The sequence below is a fragment of the Drosophila takahashii genome, chromosome 3R (assembly GCF_030179915.1).
Source record: "Drosophila takahashii strain IR98-3 E-12201 chromosome 3R, DtakHiC1v2, whole genome shotgun sequence".
NCBI lineage: Eukaryota > Metazoa > Arthropoda > Insecta > Diptera > Drosophilidae > Drosophila > Drosophila takahashii.
Window position 1 is genome coordinate 33778487 of NC_091681.1, and position 23338 is coordinate 33801824.

General features: G+C 37.7%; 5 protein-coding genes across 5 annotated transcripts; 3 read left to right on the top strand and 2 right to left on the bottom strand.

Annotated features, from left to right (window-relative positions):
* Positions 1-64: 64 nt before the first annotated feature.
* On the top strand, positions 65-4991 carry CAH9 (Carbonic anhydrase 9). Its single transcript, XM_017159225.3, has 6 exons — positions 65-262; positions 2268-2380; positions 2447-2537; positions 3825-4093; positions 4160-4310; positions 4585-4991. The coding sequence occupies exons 1-6, from the start codon at positions 208-210 to the stop codon at positions 4839-4841; spliced, it is 936 nt and encodes a 311-aa protein (XP_017014714.1). The 5' UTR covers positions 65-207; the 3' UTR covers positions 4842-4991.
* Positions 4992-5049: 58 nt separating this feature from the next.
* On the bottom strand, positions 5050-15039 carry LOC108069294 (Juvenile hormone binding protein 11). Its single transcript, XM_017159343.3, has 10 exons — positions 14792-15039; positions 14479-14728; positions 14087-14220; positions 13652-14008; positions 12601-12712; positions 6672-6739; positions 6346-6438; positions 6134-6290; positions 5602-5735; positions 5050-5535 (listed from the first exon to the last, which is right to left on the bottom strand). The coding sequence occupies exons 1-10, from the start codon at positions 14904-14906 to the stop codon at positions 5186-5188; spliced, it is 1770 nt and encodes a 589-aa protein (XP_017014832.3). The 5' UTR covers positions 14907-15039; the 3' UTR covers positions 5050-5185.
* Positions 9547-13579, top strand: eater. The gene is made up of 4 exons (XM_070216990.1): positions 9547-9667; positions 9734-9900; positions 10364-13365; positions 13425-13579. The coding sequence occupies exons 1-4, from the start codon at positions 9578-9580 to the stop codon at positions 13478-13480; spliced, it is 3315 nt and encodes a 1104-aa protein (XP_070073091.1). The 5' UTR covers positions 9547-9577; the 3' UTR covers positions 13481-13579.
* Positions 15040-15610: 571 nt separating the features above from the next.
* On the bottom strand, positions 15611-16820 carry LOC108062927 (protein takeout). The gene is made up of 4 exons (XM_017149832.2): positions 16690-16820; positions 16275-16521; positions 16080-16213; positions 15611-16024 (listed from the first exon to the last, which is right to left on the bottom strand). Exons 1-4 carry the CDS (start codon positions 16769-16771, stop codon positions 15714-15716), a joined length of 774 nt encoding a protein of 257 aa, XP_017005321.2. The 5' UTR covers positions 16772-16820; the 3' UTR covers positions 15611-15713.
* A 2301-nt stretch (positions 16821-19121) lies between these two features.
* Cpr97Eb (Cuticular protein 97Eb) lies at positions 19122-20535 on the top strand. The gene is made up of 2 exons (XM_017149041.3): positions 19122-19245; positions 19618-20535. The coding sequence occupies exons 1-2, from the start codon at positions 19237-19239 to the stop codon at positions 20323-20325; spliced, it is 717 nt and encodes a 238-aa protein (XP_017004530.2). The 5' UTR covers positions 19122-19236; the 3' UTR covers positions 20326-20535.
* The last annotated feature ends 2803 nt before the right edge of the window (positions 20536-23338 follow it).

The window sequence follows — 23338 nt, forward strand, 5'->3', positions numbered from 1 at the left end:
TGAGCGGTGCACGCGCTTCGGGCGGGGATTTCAGCTTTCGAATTTTCAAGTAGTTCGTTGACTGCCCGCTGAGGAAGTTGTGAAGGTGCTCCGCCAGCGAAACGTCCGCGCAGTCTAGAATCCGTCACCCGATCGGAAGGTGCTATAGCCGCTCGTCAGGAGTCAAGAACTTTGGAACTTAGAAACGAACGCTTTGAAAAAACCACCATGAAGTTGGCCGTTATCTTCGAGGCTTCGTTTTTGGTAATCTGCTGGACGCAAGGTAAATTGCACAGCCATTTCTGCGAAGTCCTGTGACTCATTTGTGTTTGTCAGGGTCTAAATTGTGCCGAAAGATATTGTGAATCAAAACAAAAATAGCCATAAATCGATATCTATTCGGGGTAAATGCTTTTGACTAAGAATGGATAGCTAGTCATACCTCCTGGTATTCTTGAAATCCGTGCACTGAGAAAAATGTTAGTCTTAATAAAAACTGCAACATTTGAATTTTTTTATCTAATATTTTTTGTTCCTTTTTTTATTACATAATATTTAGTAGTTTAAAATTTTAAAATCAACTTTTTAACTTATATCTTAATTTTTTATATCAAAGAATAAAATTCCTAATAACTTAAAACTAAGAAAAAGATGATTGATACAGTGGAATAAAAAAGTCATTAGAACGTGTCCAATATATTTATATTCTTTTTCTTTGTGCCCTCACTTCCTTTGGGCGCGTGTGACTGACTGTTCGTATCTCTTACGAAATGTCAATACCTGATATTGCTGGGATCTTGGCATTAGCAGTCATAAGTACACACTTCACGAAACTAATTTTGACCAGTTTAATGGTGTTTATTCCACTTGAAACTGTCAATTAATACATTTTATTGGCCACCGATTGATTTAGATGTATTGCTGGACTTGACGGCAAGTTGTTAGGGTTTCCTATTTTAGGTATTAGCACTTGCTACCGTACACGAAATGTAATCTGTTATCTTTCGGGAAGCTCTATAAATACTATTTACATGCTAAATGAACATCTGTAATCTTTACTTTAAGACTTGTGACATATTTATTTACTTTCTTAATTACCCCGGGCTCAAGTGAATTTAAATGACAGGCTCGATTACAACAAAGCAATGCAAATAATATGGCAAAGTAATATGATTATAATATACAAAGTGGATGACATAATACTAAATGGCCATACCTGACACAATACTAATTTTAAATAAATTATTATCTAAGACTTTGATAGCCCGTACTCGAAATAAATAATATAATAATATATATATTACCACAAATAAACACTTAATTAGACTAATTCATCAATCGACTTTATCGATAGACGTGCAGACTATTTGTATATATATCGCCAGAAACACAATGGAAAACCATGTCATATGATATGTTAATTCGCAGCGAGCTCTTCAAACTGAAATTATCACCAATCACATGCAAATTAGCCTTTAAATAAGTATTTCCTTTCGCCTTGCGAAAAGATTCCATGGAATTTGCTGCCAGCTTTCAATCGCTGTGGAAATTAATGAAAACTGTTTGCTCGCGCCATTATCTCGGGATCTCTATCAATATCAATCGCGACGATATCTAATTATTGGCCCGAACGTGCCCTTGACGTTCGCACTCCACGACGAGCTTTCCCTGGAAGCCTGTTTACCCATTAAGTTATTTATTTGCCCAGCCCACAGCCATTGACTAAAAAAAGAAAGACACCTTAAATATTTGTGCTCGCAGTACCCCATTTATTATGCCGTAATTCACAAGTGCTCGTATATGTCAGAGATAGCCCCGGGAAAATCGGGAGAGAAGGTCAGCCAAAGGGGGTGAATAGCACGGGCACGTGATCACTCATCAATCGTGGATTCAAGATCGCCAGATTGCGGGTGACGGGTTGTCTGCAAATGGGGAAACACTTTAATCATTTTGTCTGATTCAGGACTAAGCGCGCATTCCAGCGGCTAATTGATTGCGGGTTTATTGTGAAAAGGCAGCAGACATAAAGCCAGATGGTTTTTTTTTTTAATGGGATAAACTAATTTGGCAAACACAAATGCTTTTAGGTCTGGCAAAATAATAAAATGGAGTTGAAGAAATATTTTTGGAATATTATTTTTAATTATTTAAATTTATTTTTAAGTATTATTATTTATTATCCACTTAGTTTTTGAACTTAACTTTATTTAAATAAGATTTTCCCCATAATATAACTAAACATTATTTTAAATAAAAATCTTAAAATTGAATATTCCATCCTCTTCCAGCTGTCAGCAGTCATGTCTTCGGCTACTCTGAGCCCAACCAGCGTCGCTGGGCCCGTCACCATGGTCATTGTGCGGGGAAGACCCAATCGCCCATTGCCATCACCACCAGCCGGGTAAGTTCCCGAACTTGAAGCCCAGTTAAGCGGGCTCACTAACTTGGACAATTTGCTCCCTTTCAGACAATGGCCGTTCACATGCCGGCGGTGGACATGATTGGCTATCACAATCTACTACCCTATCCCCTAAAAATGCTCAACAATGGACATACGGGTAAGAGTTTAAGGAGATACTTATTACACCGAAAAATTTGTTCCTTTTACTAAGTAATTTTTATATGAAAAACATGTTTTTATACAAGTTAGGCTTAGTACTCAACCCAACAAAAAGTCGTCCAGAACAAAAAACGTATGAAAAACAACGTCAAAAAATTTTGTTTCATATGAAGTTTAGTTTTGGACGACTTTTTGTTGGGTTGAGTACTAGCCCTAAAATTTGAATTAATCTTGGTATCGTTAATTGAATAAAAAAGGCATTAAATAGTCTTCAAATGTATATTAACATAATGCTTTGAAGTTATGTTTCCAAATTAATTACACTGTGCAGCATTTTTAGTGCTTTTTAAATTTACCTCGATGGATGCTATATTTTTGGATTCGTTACGAATTCCCAAGTTAAACTGCGTTTTCCAAAAAGTTCCCCGACGCAAGAATTCTTAGCAAAAGGACCTCAAAGTTCGAAAAATTCAGAAATTGGCCAACTTTCTAAAGCTCTCAGAGGCAAACGGATTCATGGTTTGGTTAGATGCTAAAGTTTTTTAAAAGATACACCCTTTATCTTTTAAACCCCATACTTACAAAATTTTTAAGATTTTTTTTAAGGCAGAAACAAGTTTTAGAAAACATAGTCAAAAAACATAAAAGTATACAGCTGCGGTCAAAATGGTAGTAGTGTTGCCGCCCTGTGTATTTAAAAGTTTGTTGTTGTAATTGATCTTTTCCTGGTAATATTGTATTGATTATAATTTTCCTATTAGACTAATTGGATAAGAAAAAATTACAACATCAAACTTTTAAAATACACAAGGCGGCAACACTACTACTATTTTGACCGCAGCTGTATGTTTTTCAGTTTTTTGACTATGTTTTTTGAAATTTATTTCTGCCTTAAAAAAAATCCTAAAATTATTTTATGTATGGGGTTTGAAAGATAAAGGGTGTATCTTTTTAAAAACTTTAACTTCAAACCAAGCCATGCATCCATTTGCCTCTGAGAGCTCCGCAAAGTTGGCCAATTTCAGCATTTTTCGAACTTTGAGGTCCTTTTGCTAAGAATCCTTGCGTCGGGGAACTCTTTGGAAAACGCAGTTTAACTTGGGAATTCGTAACGAATCCAAAAATATAGCATTTATCGAGGTTAATTTTTGATGCTGCATAGTGTTATAGATAGTAAAATTATAACAATATTTCTAAAAATTAAATTAAGTTCTAAAATCTGGAAAATAAATAAAATTATTTTTCTCAGTGTAGTATTAGTGCTAATTGATCATCTGCCTTGCAGTTTCCATCAGCATACCCAAGGTTAATGTGACTGAGGTGGGTGAGGATTTTCTGCCCTACATCCGTGGCGCCAAGTTGCCAGGTGAATTCGAGTTGGAGGGCCTGCACTTCCACTGGGGCGACAAGAACAACCGGGGATCCGAGCACGTCATTAACGACATCCGCTACACCATGGAGATGCACATTGTGCACCGCAACAAGAAGTATGCCACCATCGGGGAGGCCCTAAATCATCCGGATGGTGCCGCCGTCCTGGGATTCTTCTTCAATGTGAGTGGTTTGGGGAATTGTGCTCATTCCGAATGATTTGTAAACCCATTTGTGTCGTACCCACAGCTCGACGAGGATGAGGGTCCTGGTCTGGTCACGATTAACCGCCATTTGCATCTGATTGCCGATGCCAACCAGGAGGCCTCGTTGAATGTCACCTTCTCGCTTTCCTCGCTGATTGCTGGCGTGGATGTGGACAAGTTTTACACCTACAAGGGTGGGTAATCTTTTAGTAATCCTTTTTAGGATTTAAAAAATATTTATCTAAAATTTTGATTCATTAGCTTTTATTTCATTATTATTTATCATATTATTTTACCTTTAATTGAGTGATACAGCCAAGGGACACTCCCTCTTTCAATTATTATTCAGTGAGCGTTTCGCGAGTAAAGTCAATAAATACCCGTTGATTAGGTGACATCGAATCGATGTCTACAAGCAATGTTTATCTGTGATGTCACTCAAATTAATGATATATGTTTACCTTGCAGGTTCCCTGACCACGCCGCCCTGTTCGGAGGCTGTTACCTGGATCCTGTTCCCCGATCCCATCCCGATTTCGCCCAAGCAGATCTCCCGTTTCCGCCAGCTGTCGGACACCCAGGATGGCGCCTTGGTGGACAATTTTAGGACCCTGCAGCCTGTGGGCAACCGCAGGATCTTCGCTCGCACAGGACATGTGCGTCATACCTCGATTGCGGCATTGAAGCACGAGGGCGACTATCTCAAGTACGACTGGTTCTACTGATATATGTATATCTATCGACTCGAACTGGCAGCCGGATGTGGAGCACTGTGCCATCCCATATTAGGATACCTCTAAACTAAGCATTTAATAAGTTACACTAACATTTAGTCTAACCATTAAACAGATTATGAAATCAGGAAAATTTAATTCTTTACAAAATTACTAAATTAAAATTAAAATAAAATATTTAATAAAAGTAGATAAAAAATTGATTTTGTTTAAATAAGAAACTCGTATATTTCTTATTAACTTTATAAGATTCTAAAGGAAACAAATCATGGCTTTCAATTTTTTTACGAAACAATATTTTTTTAGTTACTGAATTCGCTTCGCTGAAACGCTTCCTACGTTATCATGTGTGATTTGCGACCATACAAGGCCAAGGAGGTGGGAATATCCTCTACAAAAAAGCTCGCTGGAAATAGAGCAAATGTCTTGTGGAGAAGAGCCAGTAGAGTCCGCTCCACCGTTTCATCCACCAGGGGACGCAGAGCCTCAAAAACATCCTTCCAATTGTCGTTAAAGAACTGATTGGTGCTCTGTTCCACCTCTTTTTGCCCATTAAAAAGGTTATCCATTCTGGTTCGCACTTTGCCAACCTCCAACTTTACCTTCACGGAAGTCACATTGTAAAATGTGTAGCCGCCCTTTTCGTAGAGGCGTGTCTTGGTGCTCATCAGTATGTCCAGGTCATCTTTCAAGCGAAATAGATCCGAGTATTATTTAAAGACGTATAGCAACAGTAATCATTGGTAATTACCTATTTCCATGACGATTTTTCCAGCTCCCTTCAGGGGCACCAGTAAAATGCGACCTAACATTTTATAGTGACCATCCATTCGCATTTTGGGCAGATAGATCTTTGTTAGCCAACTGAAGTCCTTTTTGCTGACTCTGGAAAAGTATTAATAAATTATTAATAATAGTAATTTTAATTTATTAAATGGTTGTTATTACTGAATTAAATATTGTTTACCAGTTATAATTTAATTGAAATGATTAATGGAATTATAAATTGCAAAACCCTAGAGCTGCGAAGTACAATATATTATTTTAGATCGCCACTACAACTTAAGTGTAACTAATTGATTAATTAATGAGAACTAATTTTAAGTACCAACATTTAATCACTTTATAAAGTTTTTAATTGCTACAAGTATAGTAGCTTTAGTGCATTATTAAATGGGAATTTCCCAGAAAAGATGTTCGCCTATAGGAGCTCAACGACCTCAATCAAGCAACTTTTGATCGCTCTTGACAGCTGTGCTCTATCGTTAGTAAACTATACTTACTTGCTTTCCTTGATCACCATTTTGCCAAAGCCACTGATCAGCATATCCGTGAGATTGGCCGAAATGGTGGCCACATCGCTGTTGTCCTGCTTGAAAACCAGCTGATCCTGTCGCATGGGGTCAATGGGTCCAAAGGTGTCCTCAATCTCGGGAATGCCTAAATAAAATTTTCGTTTTAAATATTTAAGTTTATGTTTTATTTATTATATCACCTTTGACCAGCTGGTTCATGAAAGCCTGTATGGAGCGCGTTGAGCATTTGGTGAATTCCGGTTCATAAATCTTGCATGATTCAATATAGGAGGCTGCAAAGAAATTATTATTGCATTAACTTTGAGTCATAACGATATAGGATAGGAAACTTCCCCGGATGTTTAGATTAATTGCGAGCTTTAACCCTTTTCCTGTTTTTGATTTATTTATTCTTTAAATCGTTTGCATTTATTTGTTTCTTGGATAAATTGTATTGAATTTATATCTAAAGCATATTTATTTTGATGTTTTTATGCACTACATAAATGTCCCCGGTTGGACTCACGCTTTTCCGTGTAGAATACTGCGCACTGGACTTCTTGGAGGCCGGCATGGAGCATCAGCATCAGTAAGCTAATTATAAACATGGTGGAAAGCAGTCGTCACTGTCACCTACAAGTCACTGTCACACAGCCGGAATCACAGTCGCAATCAGGAGAGCCTCCTAATTGAGTTTGATACGCGCGAGTTACGAATGAGATAGAACTCGAAGCGGTGCTAGCTTTTATCTGGACAATATATATAGCCGATGCCGATGACTCGGGTGCAATTGATGAATTGAATCTGGAGTGTCTGGGTAATACCAGAATCGAGCCATTTTCATTTACTCGCAATGCGAAATTTAATTTATTCCATATTTATTGCACGAGAGTACGAGAAAAACACGGAACGAAAAATGATATTGAGGCAGTTGGAATCCAGTCAACTATATTTTAATTTAAAAATATATATTTTCCTTAATCAACATTAAAAAAACTAGGTTTAAAAAAAAGAATACCTATAAAGCATATTTGATTTGTTTTAAATTTTATTGCATTTTATTTTCGAAACTTTTCTCGCAGTGTTATTGCTGTTGTTATGCGACTCTGAAACTGTAGCGACTTTACCTTGCCACCGAACCGGTAAGTTAATTTAATATCTAGCTGGAAAATACGCTGACAACTACAGCAGCAACAATCAATGTTTGTACAAATACTTGTACAAATCTGGGCAAACTTAATTGCTTGAAATGAGGTGTAATAAAAACCTTTTGCTGCCGTAATAAAAACATTTGATGGAGCTACGTTAGCATCTTTCAAAATCATCGCATTGTTTTGTTTACCAAATAATTAATATAATATAGAATATAGAACTTTGGACTGGTTTACATTAATAAGAGAGTAATAATAGAATTATCTCATAATTTTTACAATGATGATACATCCCTTAATCGCTTGAGTGTTTATCGCTTGAACAAACCAATTTTTAAGGGAATTTTTTTTTAAATATTCTTTAAGCTTGAGATAACCAGACGTAGAAATTGGACGGCAGGCATGGAATCTTCCAATCGCCAGACCGCTGTGTCTTTCTAAAATACCAATTATTACTGCAATAAAAGATACATATATAATGGATTGGTCTAGTTTTTTTTTGCCAATTATATATAATTACCAATAATTAATAAATAAGCAGTGGATGTACAATAAATATAATTTTTAACATATTATTAAGCATACAAAAATATAAGACTCTAAGTTTAAAATAAGGTACTTATCTTTTTACGACGTTTCTTGTTGTCTAGCTGTTGTTATTGTTCTTGCTACAGATATTACCTTGCCACCGAACCGGTAAGCAACAATAAATGTTTGTAAAACTACTATAGTAGCATTCTACTCTGATCTAGACAAACTTAATGGCTCAAAGTGATAATAAACTTTGCTGCCATAATAAAAATATTACATGAGGCGCCGGCAATATTTTTCAAAATGTTTACAATGTTTTATTTATCGAATAACTACAAAAATTATTTGAACTTTAGACTGGTTTAGTGAATATGTGTATGTGTGGACTTCAGTAATCGCCTCAACAATGTCATAACCTTGAATTGTTTTATGGTGCAACTTTTATCACCAAAGGGAATATTTTTGGGAGTCAATATCACTTTGCGGCTGACTTGGGACTTCAATTTAGTCCGATAAGTTTTAAAGCGGGAGCTTAGGATTCAAGATGTCCCAAAATCTGTATCTAGAATTCTATCTACAAAAGTATAACTGACATCCGGTGCATGTGCACCTAAAACACATTAACCTCATCGAGAATGTGTGAAAGGATAAAAATAATAATAAAATAGGGGCATACAATAAATATATCAACCTATTATAATAGCTCTCCACAATTACTTAACGATGTCATGGCCGTATAAGTATGAAAAGATATGCAATGCATTTTATAGTTGGCTCATATTTTTCTAAGCATGTGTTAAATAGTTGATATGGAAACTTTTTCCACTGCTTTACGTTTCAATTATTTAGATTTTTTATAAACTACTTATAAATGCACTAAAATTTGTTTATTTTGCTTTAAATCATGAGGCAATTTTTTAATTAAATTGCAAAAAACAACGATGTATTCCCCTGCTCATGGTATTTCAGTTTTGTTCATATGTTCGTAACGCACAGAACTAGGCATTTTCTGTTATAACTTAACAAAGGGCATATAAACATCAGCTGGTGTAAGCTAGCTTCCTTTCATGATATACATTTTTTACGCTCTAATTTTTGTTTATTTTGCTCAAATACATAGCCTAACATATTAAAATAGAGAGAATGTACTGAACAAAAATGTTAAGCTCAGAAAAAATGTTGTTTAAATGTATTTTGTAGTTTTAGTTTTATTATACTGGTATGTATTTAAAAAAAGTACTTTAATTATCCATTCTTAATTTTATTAATTTAAATTAAAAAAAATGTAAAATCATGAATTTGTTTTTCAGTGGAGAGCCTCTCTTTCTTTCTTCTTTTAAGTCTTGACTTGTGATAAGCAAGTAAGTGTATTGCACGGCTCAGTAGCATTCTTGGTTCAAATCTTTGTTTTACTTATTTAAGTTCGTCGGAATTATCAAACTAAACTGGTTTACCCCTATATCGTGAACTTTTCTATAAAACATTTTATGCTTTAATATTAAAACCATTTTATATTTTAAATAAATGTTCAATCAAAGAGTTTAATTATAATAAATAAATAATGTTTATGTAAAAGTAGAAATGATTTGGTGGCAGATGGTGGTTCTAGCTGTTGAAGTTCTACTGTACTACGTAAATATGTACTTGTGAATGTAAAGGAGCATGGGAGCATTTGCGCAAATAATTTTGCAGAAGCCGCTTTAGTTTTAATTTGAAATGGATCGGAATAAGTTGAATACTTGAAGCAACCATGTGGATATTTAAAATAGTAATTTTTTATTTGCTCTGCGGACTCGTAGTGGCCCAGATCTGTAATGTCGTCCGTAATAGAAATGGCAAGGTATGCGGATTATCGGATTATCCGAATTATAAATAAATTGTGAAATTTGTGTTTTTGTGTCATTAGCAAGTAACAGTGAAGGATTGCTGCACTGGCTACAAAAGAGCACCGGGCAAACAACTGAAGTGCACTCCAATATGCAGGGGAAACTGCAGAAGTGGAACATGCACGCAACCAAATGTGTGTACCTGCCGGAAAGGATATGTCAACCTCAACAAAGAACGATCTAACTTGTAAGTCCAGTGATCTAACACAAAAAATACTTTATGTGACAAAAAACTGCAAAGTGAAAAAGAAATATATTTAAATTTAATAATGTAGATAGCAAGACCTTATAAATTTGTAATATTATTTGATTCTACTTAAAGCGATTTGAAGCGGATGTGAGAAATAACAAAGCAAAAATACAAACGAAAAAATAAGATTAAAATGTGTTATTATAAGCTTAATGAATTACTGCAATTTATTGAATTCATTTGTAAGTTGATAAGAAATTAGTGATGACGATTGGGACGAAACGGAAAAGAAATCTCATTCATAAACTGTGGTGCGATTATTTTATTTCACAATTCAAAACGGTTCCCAAAATTAAACAATTAAAAACTGAAAATTAAAAGGTTTCCATAAAAATAATTTTTTTTGCATTAAATAATATTTGTTACTTTTCTTTTATAAAACTCTTTTTAATTCTTATAGTTGTGTACCTTTCTGCAAAGGATGCGAAAAAGGAGTCTGCCAATCGCCTGGACATTGTCTTTGCACAACCGGACACAAACTAGACAGTAAGACCGGCAACTGTGTGCCTCAATGTTCCAGTGGCTGTCGCAATGGCAGCTGCATTTCGCCCAACAAGTGCAGGTGCAACCAGGGATACACGCTGAATGCAACCACCCAGGAGTGCCTGCCCACCTGTAATGATAACTGCAAAGTAAACAATGGCTTCTGCGCGGCTCCCAATCGTTGCCAGTGCAACCCGGGCTACATTCCCAAGCCGAACTCAAAGTCGTTCGCGTGTCAACCAGTCTGCAAAAATGAATGCAAAAACGGAGTTTGCCGAGCTCCCGACGTCTGTGAGTGCAATAGGTTCTATCGCAAGGACGCCGATAAGAACTGTGCTCCCATCTGCGAGCAAGAATGTGTGCACGGAGATTGCACGGCACCGGATGTCTGTGAATGTTGGAAGGACTATACGAAAATCGGGGAGAATGTCTGCGTGGCCAATTGTAAGGCTTGCCAAAACGGAGTCTGCGTGGCGCCCAATGTGTGCACCTGCAACGCAGGATACAGCAAAGTTGACGGTGTCTGCAGTCCAGTTTGCGAGGATAGTTGTGAGAACGGATCCTGTGTGGCACCCGGCGAGTGTTCCTGCCACGAGGGATACGTTAAGTTAGGGAACAAGTGTGTCCCAGATTGCAAGGGTGGATGTTTAAACGGATTTTGTGCTTCCCCGGGAAAGTGTTCCTGCAATGAAGGATACAGCAAGGAAACAAATAGCAGTTGTGCACCAGTTTGCTCAAAGGAATGTGAGAACGGATTTTGTTCTTCACCTGAAAAGTGTTCCTGCAATGAAGGATACATAATGGATAGTGAGAACAGATGTGTTCCAGTTTGTACAGGTGAATGTAAGAACGGATTTTGTGCTTCGCCGGAAAAGTGTTCCTGCAATGAAGGATACAGCAAGGAAACGGAGAACAGTTGTGCACCATTTTGCACAAAGGAATGTGAGAACGGATTTTGTTCTTCACCTGAAAAGTGTTCCTGCAATGAAGGATACATAATGGATAGTGAGAACAGATGTGTTCCAGTTTGTACAGGTGAATGTAAGAACGGATTTTGTGCTTCGCCGGGAAAGTGTTCCTGCAATGAAGGATACAGCAAGGAAACGGAGAACAGTTGTTCGCCAGTTTGCTCGAAGGAATGTGAGAACGGATTTTGTTCTTCACCTGAAAAGTGTTCCTGCAATGAAGGATACATAATGGATAGTGAGAATAGATGTGTTCCAGTTTGTACAGGTGAATGTAAAAACGGATTTTGTGCTTCGCCGGGAAAGTGTTCCTGCAATGAAGGATACAGCAAGGAAACGGAGAACAGTTGTTCGCCAGTTTGCTCGAAGGAATGTGAGAACGGATTTTGTTCTTCACCTGAAAAGTGTTCCTGCAATGAAGGATACATAATGGATAGTGAGAACAGATGTGTTCCAGTTTGTACAGGTGAATGTAAGAACGGATTTTGTGCTTCGCCGGGAAAGTGTTCCTGCAATAAAGGATACAGCAAGGAAACGGAGAACAGTTGTGCACCAGTTTGCTCAAAGGAATGTGAGAACGGATTTTGTTCTTCACCTGAAAAGTGTTCCTGCAATGAAGGATACATAATGGATAGTGAGAACAGATGTGTTCCAGTTTGTACAGGTGAATGTAAGAACGGATTTTGTGCTTCGCCAGGAAAGTGTTCCTGCAATGAAGGATACAGCAAGGAAACGGAGAACAGTTGTGCACCAGTTTGCTCGAAGGAATGTGAGAACGGATTTTGTTCTTCACCTGAAAAGTGTTCCTGCAATGAAGGATACATAATGGACAGTGAGAACAGATGTGTTCCAGTTTGTACAGGTGAATGTAAGAACGGATTTTGTGCTTCGCCGGAAAAGTGTTCCTGCAATGAAGGATACAGCAAGGAAACGGAGAACAGTTGTGCACCAGTTTGCTCGAAGGAATGTGAGAACGGATTTTGTTCTTCACCTGAAAAGTGTTCCTGCAATGAAGGATACATAATGGACAGTAAGAACAGATGTGTTCCAGTTTGTACAGGTGAATGTAAGAACGGATTTTGTGCTGCGCCGGAAAAGTGTTCCTGCAATGAAGGATACAGCAAGGAAACGGAGAACAGTTGTGCACCAGTTTGCTCGAAGGAATGTGAGAACGGATTTTGTTCTTCACCTGAAAAGTGTTCCTGCAATGAAGGATACATAATGGACAGTAAGAACAGATGTGTTCCAGTTTGTGCAGGTGAATGTAAGAACGGATTTTGTGCTGCGCCGGAAAAGTGTTCCTGCAATGAAGGATACAGCAAGGAAACAGATAAGAGTTGTGCACCAGTTTGCTCGAAGGAATGTGAGAACGGAATCTGTGCTGCGCCTGAAAAGTGTTCCTGCAATGATGGATACGAAATGAATAGTGAGAACAGGTGTGACCCAGTTTGCATAGATGAATGTGCGAATGGATTTTGCATTTCTCCAGGAGTTTGCAAGTGCAACGAGGGCTTTATCCTTTCTGAAATATCAAACACTTGTCTGCCTGAACAGGAATTGCTTTTAGACGAAGATTGCTATCAGACCTGCCGGAATGGAACCTGTCGTGAAGGAGTTTGCTCGTGTGAGGATAAATACAAGCTACACCGCGATAAGGACGACAATATAAGTCTTTTCTGCATCCCCATTTGCGACCCCGAGTGTATTAACGGACACTGTGAAGCACCAGGGACATGTGCCTGTTTCGATGACGCGAGTCCAGAAGATGGCTATCGTTGTCAGTCTGTGAATTCTTTTGAGGAATGGGGTTCATCCAGCCCCAAAGGTGACAAAGTTAAGCACTTTAAGTGGGTATTTATTACCATTGCTTTGGTAGCTCTCATTTTGGCCGTGACGATTGCCATGCTTATGATGTATATCTTCAAGAAACGATCCTATTACGTGGGCAAGAATGGTAAACTATAATTTATAAAATAAGTTGTTTCACAATATTTAAATTTTTTGTATTTACAGAACAACAACTTGGCGTCTACTTCTTGCCCCAAAGAGCGGATATAATTCGAGCGTGATTTTCAACTGCAATATACCTACTCATTATTTCATTAAATTCACTCATTCAGAAATAAAATAAATGTATGTATAAATCGTAACATTTTCTGAAATTTATTTCACAGTCGCAATGGAATTTTAATGGCTTCTGTGGCTCAACTTCAATTTCTATCACTATTCAACTATTCAACTATTCTCTTTACGAACGGCTTCTTTGGGACCATATAGTTGTTGAGGTGTTGGTATATCTTCAACAAAAAAGTTGGCAGGGATAAGGTGGAAAACTGTTGACATAACGTCATAGAGAATATTCTCGACCGTCTCAACGATCAGTGGTTTTAGGGCTTCGTAGAAATCGCGCCAATTCTCGTTGAAAAATTCATTGGTACTGCGCTCGACCTCCTTGCTGCGGCCGTTGAATAAATTATCCAGGTAAGTTCGCACCTTAGTCAAATTGAGTTGCACACGCACAGCGGTCACATTGTCGAAGGTGAAGCCGCCCTTTTCATACAGACGGGTTTTGGTTAGCAGCAAAATGTCAAGATCATCTGTGGAAATGAGTACGTGTAGGCAATTCATTAGTAATCAGCAGAAAGAACATTATTTTAATTTTAAACTTTAATTACCGATTTCAATGAATATTTTGCCAGATCCACTAAGCGGTATAAGTAGTATTCTTCCAGACATTTCATATTTGCCATCCAGTCTCATTTTCGGCAGAAATATTTTGGTCTGCCAGCCAAAGTCTTTCTTGCTGACTCTGCGGGAAAAGTGCACGGAAATTATTAGGATATTAAAAAATTATATAAAGAATTTGTTTTGTGATCGTTAAAAAATAACACACCAGAGATTATAGTTCAAAATAATTAAAAGTCTAATGAACATTTAAATTATAAAATATTTTTCAACAGTAGCTTACTGGGTAATAACACATAAACAAACACTTTATTACTATTGAACCTAAATTGTAACATAACAGCTTTTCCCTATATGATTTTAATAAATATTTTTTACTAACCGGCTCTCCTTGACCTTTGTATTGGCGAAGCCCTTGACCACCAGCTCAGTCAGATTGGCTCTGATGGTGGCCACTTCATTGTTATCCTGCTTGAAGACTATATCCCTCACTCTCATGGGATCAAAGGGTCCAAAGCGCTCCTGCACCTCGGGTATTCCAATGTTCAGCTGATCGAGAAGCTTCTGGATGCTGTTCGTCGAGCACTTGGTGAACCCGGGTTCGTAAATCCGACAAGATGGCAAAAAGGCAGCTGGGGATTTATTTTGGGTTCACTTAGAAAGGATCTTGGATATTAAGAAATATAAAAACTTACGTTTCTCGGTGTAGTAGGCAACGGATGAGACCAAGGCAATCTGGTTTAGGTACAAGATTGCCATTAGTCCACCCCAAGTGACAAACGATCTGCGGCCATGGCGCGTGCTGTTCATGCTGCCGTACTAGCAAGTGCCTAATAATTAAGTGGTTAAGTGTCTAAGTAAACTAGTAAATGAATCTGCGACTGTGACAGGCGCTGCTCAGCCACATCAAACGGTGTCACGCTGTGGAACCGACTAGCCGGCGGCTGGCTGTGGGCCGGCGTTTTATTCTCAACTGCCAAGATCCGAGATTCAAGATTCAAAATCCGAGATCCGAGCTCTCAAATATGGTAACGACTTACAGCAGCTTAACGATGCCGGGGCCAAGTGCGACTTATTTTGCTTAATTTAATTATATTTTATTTCACTTATTTCCTGACAAATACAAATGATTCTTTTTTAAAAATGTAGATACAGATGGACAAATTAAATAAGAGTTAAACATCAAATAGGTTTTACTGGGGAGAAGATTTTAATAAAATAATTTCAATACCGAATCGGTGAGCTGAAAATAATATCATCATTTATAGATAATCTAACTTTTTTACTTGGAGGTAGATTTAATAATTTATTTCAAAATACCACTAACAATAACAAAACCATTAAAATAACCATGATATCTAAGTAATTGATTGGGATATAAGTAATGATACACAATGATGATAAAATGATACACACCAAAATATCCTAAAATCATAAACAAATAATGTTTAGATCTTAAAATTTAAGAATATGTCCTTTATAATAATTATGATTGGTGTTTACCTAATGTTTTTATTAGTTTGTTCACATCTTATTTAATATCGACATGAAAATTGATCACAAGAACATATTTAAAATACAATTGTAAGTACAGGTAAGTTTCCGCCTGTGTATGTTTTAATGGAAGTCTTTAATCAAGTAGGTGGCTGGCACATAGGCAAACGTCTTCTTGAATCGATCCAGGAGTACTCCACTCACAGTTTGCTCCACGGCGGGACGCAGGACATCGTAGAAATCGCGCCAGTTCTCGTTGAAAAGAGTGTTGGCGGTGTCCTCCAGATCCTTGTTACCGCCGAAGAGATTCTCTAGCTTGATGCGGAATTGCTTTATCTCGCGGAAATTGACCTTAACATTTTGCACATCAGCGAAAACGCCATCCGCGGTGGTCACCGGTTTGACGGCCATTTCCAGATATATCAGAGCATTTTCTGAATTTAATTGCTTTTTAGACCATTTTTATAAATTTTTAAAATAATTTCTTACCCGCTTCAAAATAGCCGTTGCCATGACCATTAAGATTAAGGGCCACCACATGTCCTTTGACTTTGTACTCGAAATTAAAACGCAACTTGGGAACGCTTATCAAAGCCTTGGCCACATAGTGATTGGGGTCCCAGCTGAGGAGTTTATATGGATAAATAACTACGGGTGTTATAAAATATTTGATTTAACCCTTACCTGGCTTCCTTAACCACCGCTTGTCCAGCACCTGCCACATAGACCTCCTTCAGATCGGCATTAATGGCAATAGCCCTGTTGGCATCCTGCGCAAATTTAACTCTCTTTATGTAGAGGGGATCGAAGGATCCCACGGCATTGTTGCCAGGAATCCCATCCTTCCACTGACGGAAGAAAGTTTGGAAATTGCTGGTTAGACAGCCATTGAAGCCGGCATCGCTTACAGTGCAAGGATGCAGGAAGTCGGCTACAAGGAAAAAATGTAAAGAATAATATTTTAGGATTTTTACATTCCACACTATTTAAAATTTATCTTATAATAATTCTTCTTCAAATTAATTAGCACATAATGGTATTCTAAAACCAATTTAGCTTCTATTTAGGCCGTTCCTTTTAAAATCTTAATTTTTCTTACGTTTCTCAGACAAATATTTAGCTTTGGCTGCTGCCAGAAACACCGAAAAAAGGCTCAGGAACTTGGCTACTTTTATGAGCATCGTGTTGATTTTATTCCGAAATATATATTTGATGACTAGAACTGTTTGCTTTGAGTGCACTGATTTAAATGACGATTCTGCCCGGTCTCCGGTAATTTTATTCGAAACGAACTGCTTAAATGTACAACTTTTCTAAATCATTTCTTTGTTTTGCTGTTTTATATATTTAGTTTATTTATTCCTGCTCTGTTTTTTCGGTACAATTAGTAAGTAAACGAGTTTGTCCGCCTTAGACTTGTTGTGGTCGTACAGGGTGCCTGAATCATTCGAGTCATCTGATACGATACCCTAACCCGAAAATGCATTAAACTTGACATATATTACTTAGCCTTTGCCTCGGCGCCGACTCCATTTCCAGTTGTAAGAAGCAGAGGTTCCATATAACAGCCTTTATATATACGTATATCTAGATACTTATCTATATATTCTAGCCAGCGATTATCTCACTTTCGCTGGACTTGAACTGGTTCTACAAGACCATTAAAAATTGTCAGCTCACTGTGACGACTGCAAACCTAATGCTGACGGATTTATGAGGCTTTATAGATCAGCTTTCAGAAAACGTATTTAAATAAATCATAGAAAAAACTTCTGCAAAAGTACCTTCTGCATAGATTCATAAACTTAAGTGAAGAAAAGAAGCCAAACAAAGGTCCATATATTTATCTGCATGCAACCATGACCAAGGTCTGCGGTTCTTGGGTTAACGAACTCGTGGTTTTGTGTTTACTTGATATACAGAAATACACAGAAAATAAATGAATTATGTATGAAAGCAAATTTGGAAACATTGAATTTACATATTATCTTCATTTTCCGTTTTCAGAAATACTAGTTATTATTTGTTATTACAAGCGAAGAATTATAAACTATTTTTGAAAATGTAAATTAAATATAGTATTGACCAATATTTTTGGCTGTGTACAAATATGTGATTATAGCTGTATATGCGCCATAAAATATAAAATCCCCCAAAGTGTTCGAATAAATAAAGTAATCTAATGTAGGTGGACAATTGAAGCTGTTTTGATTTTGTTTCGGGGACTGTGTTAATTATATTGAACTTAACTTACCCTACTGGTTGTATTAAAATAAAAAATAACATATTAAAAGCAGATTTATATATTTTGTATATCTGTATAAGAAATTTAAATATCTAGTTTCTTCAGACTTACTAAATTAACTCATAAAAGAATCATAAAAAACTAGCAAATCATCGCCTATTTTTGGCAAGTCTTTGACGTAATAGCAGCAACCAGTTTTCTTAGCCAAAGCATTGACTAGGTCAGTAAACCAGCATTTAAGTTTGTTGTATTTCTTTCTTTTCCTCAACCCCAAGTGTGAATTTTGACAGGCCAGGAGAAATGGCCAAGTCCGCTGTCAAATTGCTTGTTGTGGTTGCAGATTGCTATTGGTTATTGCATTTTAGTTGGGAAAACAAGGTGTCTGGCCAGGTAAATGCAATCGATTAGCAGCTGAGGGGGAATTGTCTTGCATAATTGGAATGCCTAACAAGTGCAACACACTTCCGCACCTTTCAATATTGGCATTTTGTTCTTTTCTGGATTGTGGTTTTCAGTGTTGGCAAAGGTACATTTTATTGCACCAAGTATATGAAAAAGTTTTAACATTTTTTTACAGTTTTAAAATAAAGATATACCCTTTTTCTTCAGAAAAATATTTTCTAGAGTATCAGAAAAGTATTAATAGATTTTTGACTTCAAGTTAAGTTATCGTGAAGTTTTTTAGAAAACTCAGACTAATTTAGTTAAAATTATTAAATATTTGTATTATTTATTATTTAATTATTTTAGATATTCTAAAATTTATATTTTAAAATTATATTTTATATCCCCAACTTAATAGTACCTATATAAATTACCTGGTTCTCATCACTGGTGATTCTCTGATCTCATTGCGTATGCGTGAGTGGTGCGGTCTGGAAGCATAAATTGCTGGCCAAGAATTCGAGTAGACGACGTTAACAACCTGATTGGAAATTACCCGTAGAGGTGAGTGAGTGAGTGAGTGGGTATATCGTTCATGTACTGTACTCACGCCCCAGCTGGTCGGTCGCTTTCGATTTCTATGCTGCATTCCAAGCAGAAAACCGAATCGGTTCTCGGATCGTAAATGTGGTATCGAATCGGAATGGGAGTTCAGGTGTTCGGCTTCTGATCCCGAGACTTCGGCTCGACTTCAGCTCAAAGCTTTAGTTTCTGCCTTGGTTGTTGTTTTTTCGCTTTATTTTTATATCCCCCTCTTGGCCCGCTTTTGCAAAATGTAGCTTGTGGTATAAAAAGCGTTGCACGCCCTGATTTTCTTTTGAGTTTGTCGTTTCGATTCGCAGAGTCTCGAGTGCAAGTGCAGAGCGTATTTTCCATTTTGGCAGTGCATTTACTTATTGAGAGATTGGTGAAATCGTTTCGACATTGATTTTGTTTGGTTCTAAGCTTGGCGGAATCATGAAAATGGTAAGATGCAGCAAGGTCGTTGAAAAGTGTTTGTGACTTCCCAAAAAATACTCGATATTCACAAATCGATATGCAAAAGGTGTTTTCAGAATATGCGCAGTGAGCATTTTTAGAATGCAATTTAGCCAACCGGTTTGATCAGATCAGCAGTGTCTATGATAAAAAGTAACTTAATTGCTGGTTTATTACTCAGCCATGTCCTTGAGTGAATGTTTGCGCAGTGATAATCAGAGCAACTAATTAAGGTACTTAACGCAAACCGAAGTAAAGTTCACTTGTAATTGCTGGGTGCGACTGGAAATAGTGATTAAGAGATATGATATGCAAATGATTTTGGTCTTTGTTTTAAATCTTTGTTTCTCGCTTTTGCAGATATTGAGCGTGGCTCTTCTGCTGCTGGCGGCCCACTGTGCGTATGCGCAACATCAGGACTACACCACTCCGGTGCCGATTCTCAAGCAGATCGACAAGCACAACGACGATGGATCCTACACCTATGGCTACGAGGCGGCGGACAAGAGCTTCAAGATCGAGACCAAGTATGCCAATGGAGAGGTCTATGGAAAGTACGGCTATGTGGATGATCAGGGCAAGGTGAGGGAGATTGAGTATGGAGCCAGTAAGCGCGGATTTGAACCCGCTGGCAGCCACATCAATGTGCCACCTCCCACGCTGACCAATAGTAATCCCTATCCGCTGGGACCCAATGAACTGGACGATGGTCAGTATCGCGAGGATCCAGCGGTTTACTACAAGGATCAGAAGTTCAATCGCCCATTGTCGCCGGCCAGTAAGTTCAGTTTGAGCGATTTCGGACGTGGCCAGCAGCAGCAGCAGGCGTATGCCCCACTCCCTCAGCAACCTGCACCCCAAAGGCCCTACTATAGTCCCGCACCCCAGTACTACAGCCCCCCGGCACCGCAGCCCCGTTACTATCAGCCTCCTCAGCCGCAGAACAACTACTACAATCCCCAGCAGCAACAACCTTATCGGGGATTGCCCGAGCAACATCATCCCTCTCTGAGGAACCTGAACCTCTACACGGGATCCTATAGCATCGATTATACGGGCCGGAAGTAGGAAGGATCACTTTGGATCGGGGATCGGGGGGAATCACCTTAGAGTTGGGCCAGAGAGTCAGCGACTGAAGTGTCCGAGGACAATGTCAACTTGTTACTGCCAAAAAAATCAGTCACTCCGCACAACCCACATATATCTATTAATATGTACACTGTTTATATATATGTTCTTGTATGTGTGTAATAAATCGAGTTTCGAGACCTGAAGCGTTTACAGAGAAAAGAAAAAGTGTTTGGAAATCAAAGGGTTTTAAAATTAAAAAAATAAACCAAGTAAAAAAATTTAAAAATTTAGAACCAATTCAAAAATAAATTTTAAATGAATCCACAACATTTAAGAAATATTTCCGAATTTCGGTTTAAGTGTTATGTTTTTTGAGCTTAACTAAGTTGATAAAGCAATTAAGCAATTATACCTCTTTTGCTTATACCTCTTTTTGCTTAACGTTCTTGCTGCCTAATTATTCTCAGTGCTCAGAATTATTTCAAATATCTGTTTTGGCATTCAATTTGGCCAACTACCAGGTTCCGCTTCGATTAAGCCGCCCCACAATTGAAATTGTAGCAAAATCAAGCCAAAGAAATAAAGGCAAAGAGCCCAGAAAGTGGCCAATAATCGTTAGGCCATTACGTCAACACAGAATGATCGAGCAAAAACAAAAAAAACCGAGTACTGTGGCCGATTCAGATATAAAACCAAAGTGGATTTGCCGTTGAGTGGAATTTGGTGCACTTATGCAATGTGCTGGCCCCAAACCACTTTCAAATGCACTGCCACCAACGGCCGACCGACCAGTTGGCCATAAGCTATTGGTTATAAGTCTATGGTCTACGGTCTATGTGCTGGGTGCTGGAACCACTGCCTTTGTCTTTTGGGTGTGTGGACTACGGAGTACTTGAAGGCAGTGGTTTAAGGCTTGTTGGATAATTGGAAGTCACCCTCCGCCCAAAAGGCAAGCAGAGAGGTTAAATCACCGAGGTACTTATCTGTTCGTTAGGTTTAATGAGCTTTTAATTATGTAATTTTATTGAATATAGATTAAACTTATTAAAGACTTTTTGATTTAATTAAAAAATGTGATCTGCAGTTTCTTAAAAATGGGAAACCTATTTTTGAATAGGCATCAAATCTTGATGATTATGCTTAAATATATTTGGATATGGATATCATTTATTAAAGGTTTACAGGTTACATTAAAAAAATGCGATCAGTAGTTATCTAAAAATGACAACAAGTTTTTTAATAGAAATTAATCTTTAAATAAAATAAAAAATTTTATTTATTTTTTTTGTTATTTTTTTTTTTACGAGTAGGGTTTTAAAACTATAAAAAAGGTATATTTCATTTTTTAAGTCGCATTTTCAGCTTTAAAAATATTTTCTTACCACTATGCCAGTTAGCCAAGTCAAAAATGTAAAACGTTTTGCTGGCAGCAGCCAACGAAGAATCAAGTCCAGACTGCACCTCTTAAAAAGCAATGCACAAACACACATTACAAGTTTGGAATTATTTGTATATTTTCAGCATTTATATAATTTTGCAGAGCAAAACTGCGAAACTGGTCTGCTGCTGTTGCTGCTGCTTGGGCGTTGGCACGACTCAAGAATTTCCTGAAAAATTGTCTGCTTTGTTATGGCTGAATTGTAAACAGCTGCTGCATTTACTACATTTTCAGGAGGCAAAACATTCGTAAGCATGAGATTGTTATGGTTGCCATTCAGAAATGCGTTGGCGTGCCATAAGTCGAGTCCTTTCCAATTCTCCGATTCCCTTGGCACTTTCTAGGTATTGAATTGAATACTTTTGTCACAATGTCAAAAGGAGCGTTTGAAAGCGGAAAAAATAAAAAATAGGTGGCAAAATTACAGCAGAAACTTTAAAATTATGAATTTCAATAATGACGACTGAAAAAAATATTTAAGTTATGTTAGATTTTACATTATAAACTATTTTAAATTATTTGTTAATTTTAGTGAGTAAAGTAAAGTAAATTAAATAGCTGGTTTAATGTTTGAGTTATAAGTAAAGCATATTCTCTCCATTCCATATTTTTTTAAGAGTATTCCTTATTCGATTGTAATTTTCCGATATATTTTTTGCGAACTCTTTCGACCTTGATCATGCCAGTGCGTCTACGCATGCTCGCAAGTTCAGGTGCACGCCCATTTGCCCCCCAGTCCGCTTCCCACGGACAAAAGCCGGACAGAAACTAGTCTTTAATGTGATGTATTCAGGGGAAAGAAGGCAGACAAGCTAAATAACAAACGCACGCACTTGAAGACTGGAAATCGCCCTGCGTCATGGGCGTCACTTGAAGGAGGCATACAAAAACAACGAAGGGGGGTAGACAATCGTTGACGGTTTCCTGGTTTAATATGTGGTCCAGTGGCTAACCAGTTTTTGAACTGAACTAAGCTGAACTATCACCACATCCCGCTGCGGGTTGCATTGCTGCCTTGTCTTGTCCATGCGGTCTTTTTCAGCAGTAACGGTGTGCTACTCGTGGTGTGTCATTAATTCCAACGGAATGACTACTGCAAGGCCATTTCGAGTGGCTGCAGAACTGCACATGCGAAGGCGTGGAGTGCGGCTAACACTCTCAAAAGTGACACGTTGCCTGGTTCTGATTCCGTCATAAGGTAACATTCTTTGACGTCAAGCATACGCACTGTTGAACCAGAGACAAAAAACATGGCAATAAATTCTTTGAATATTTCTCCGCCGGTCTTTTGGGTCTTAATAGGTTTTTGAATGATTTATTAATAGTGCTGCAGGCTTTGTTTTGGCTTTGTTTTCTACATTACTTTAAAAGTAGTTTACCTGGCTTACTTAAAGAGTTTAACTAATAGACTAATCTTTCGTTTAAATTTAGGGTGTGTTAAAAATCACAGAAAAGCGCCCTGAAGGTCATGTCCCAGGGGACCTCCCAACTGGTCATTTTGGGAGGATTGGCGATTACCGGCCAAATTCGCAACACTTCACTTCACTTTGTTGGCTCGTTCATTCATTAGCC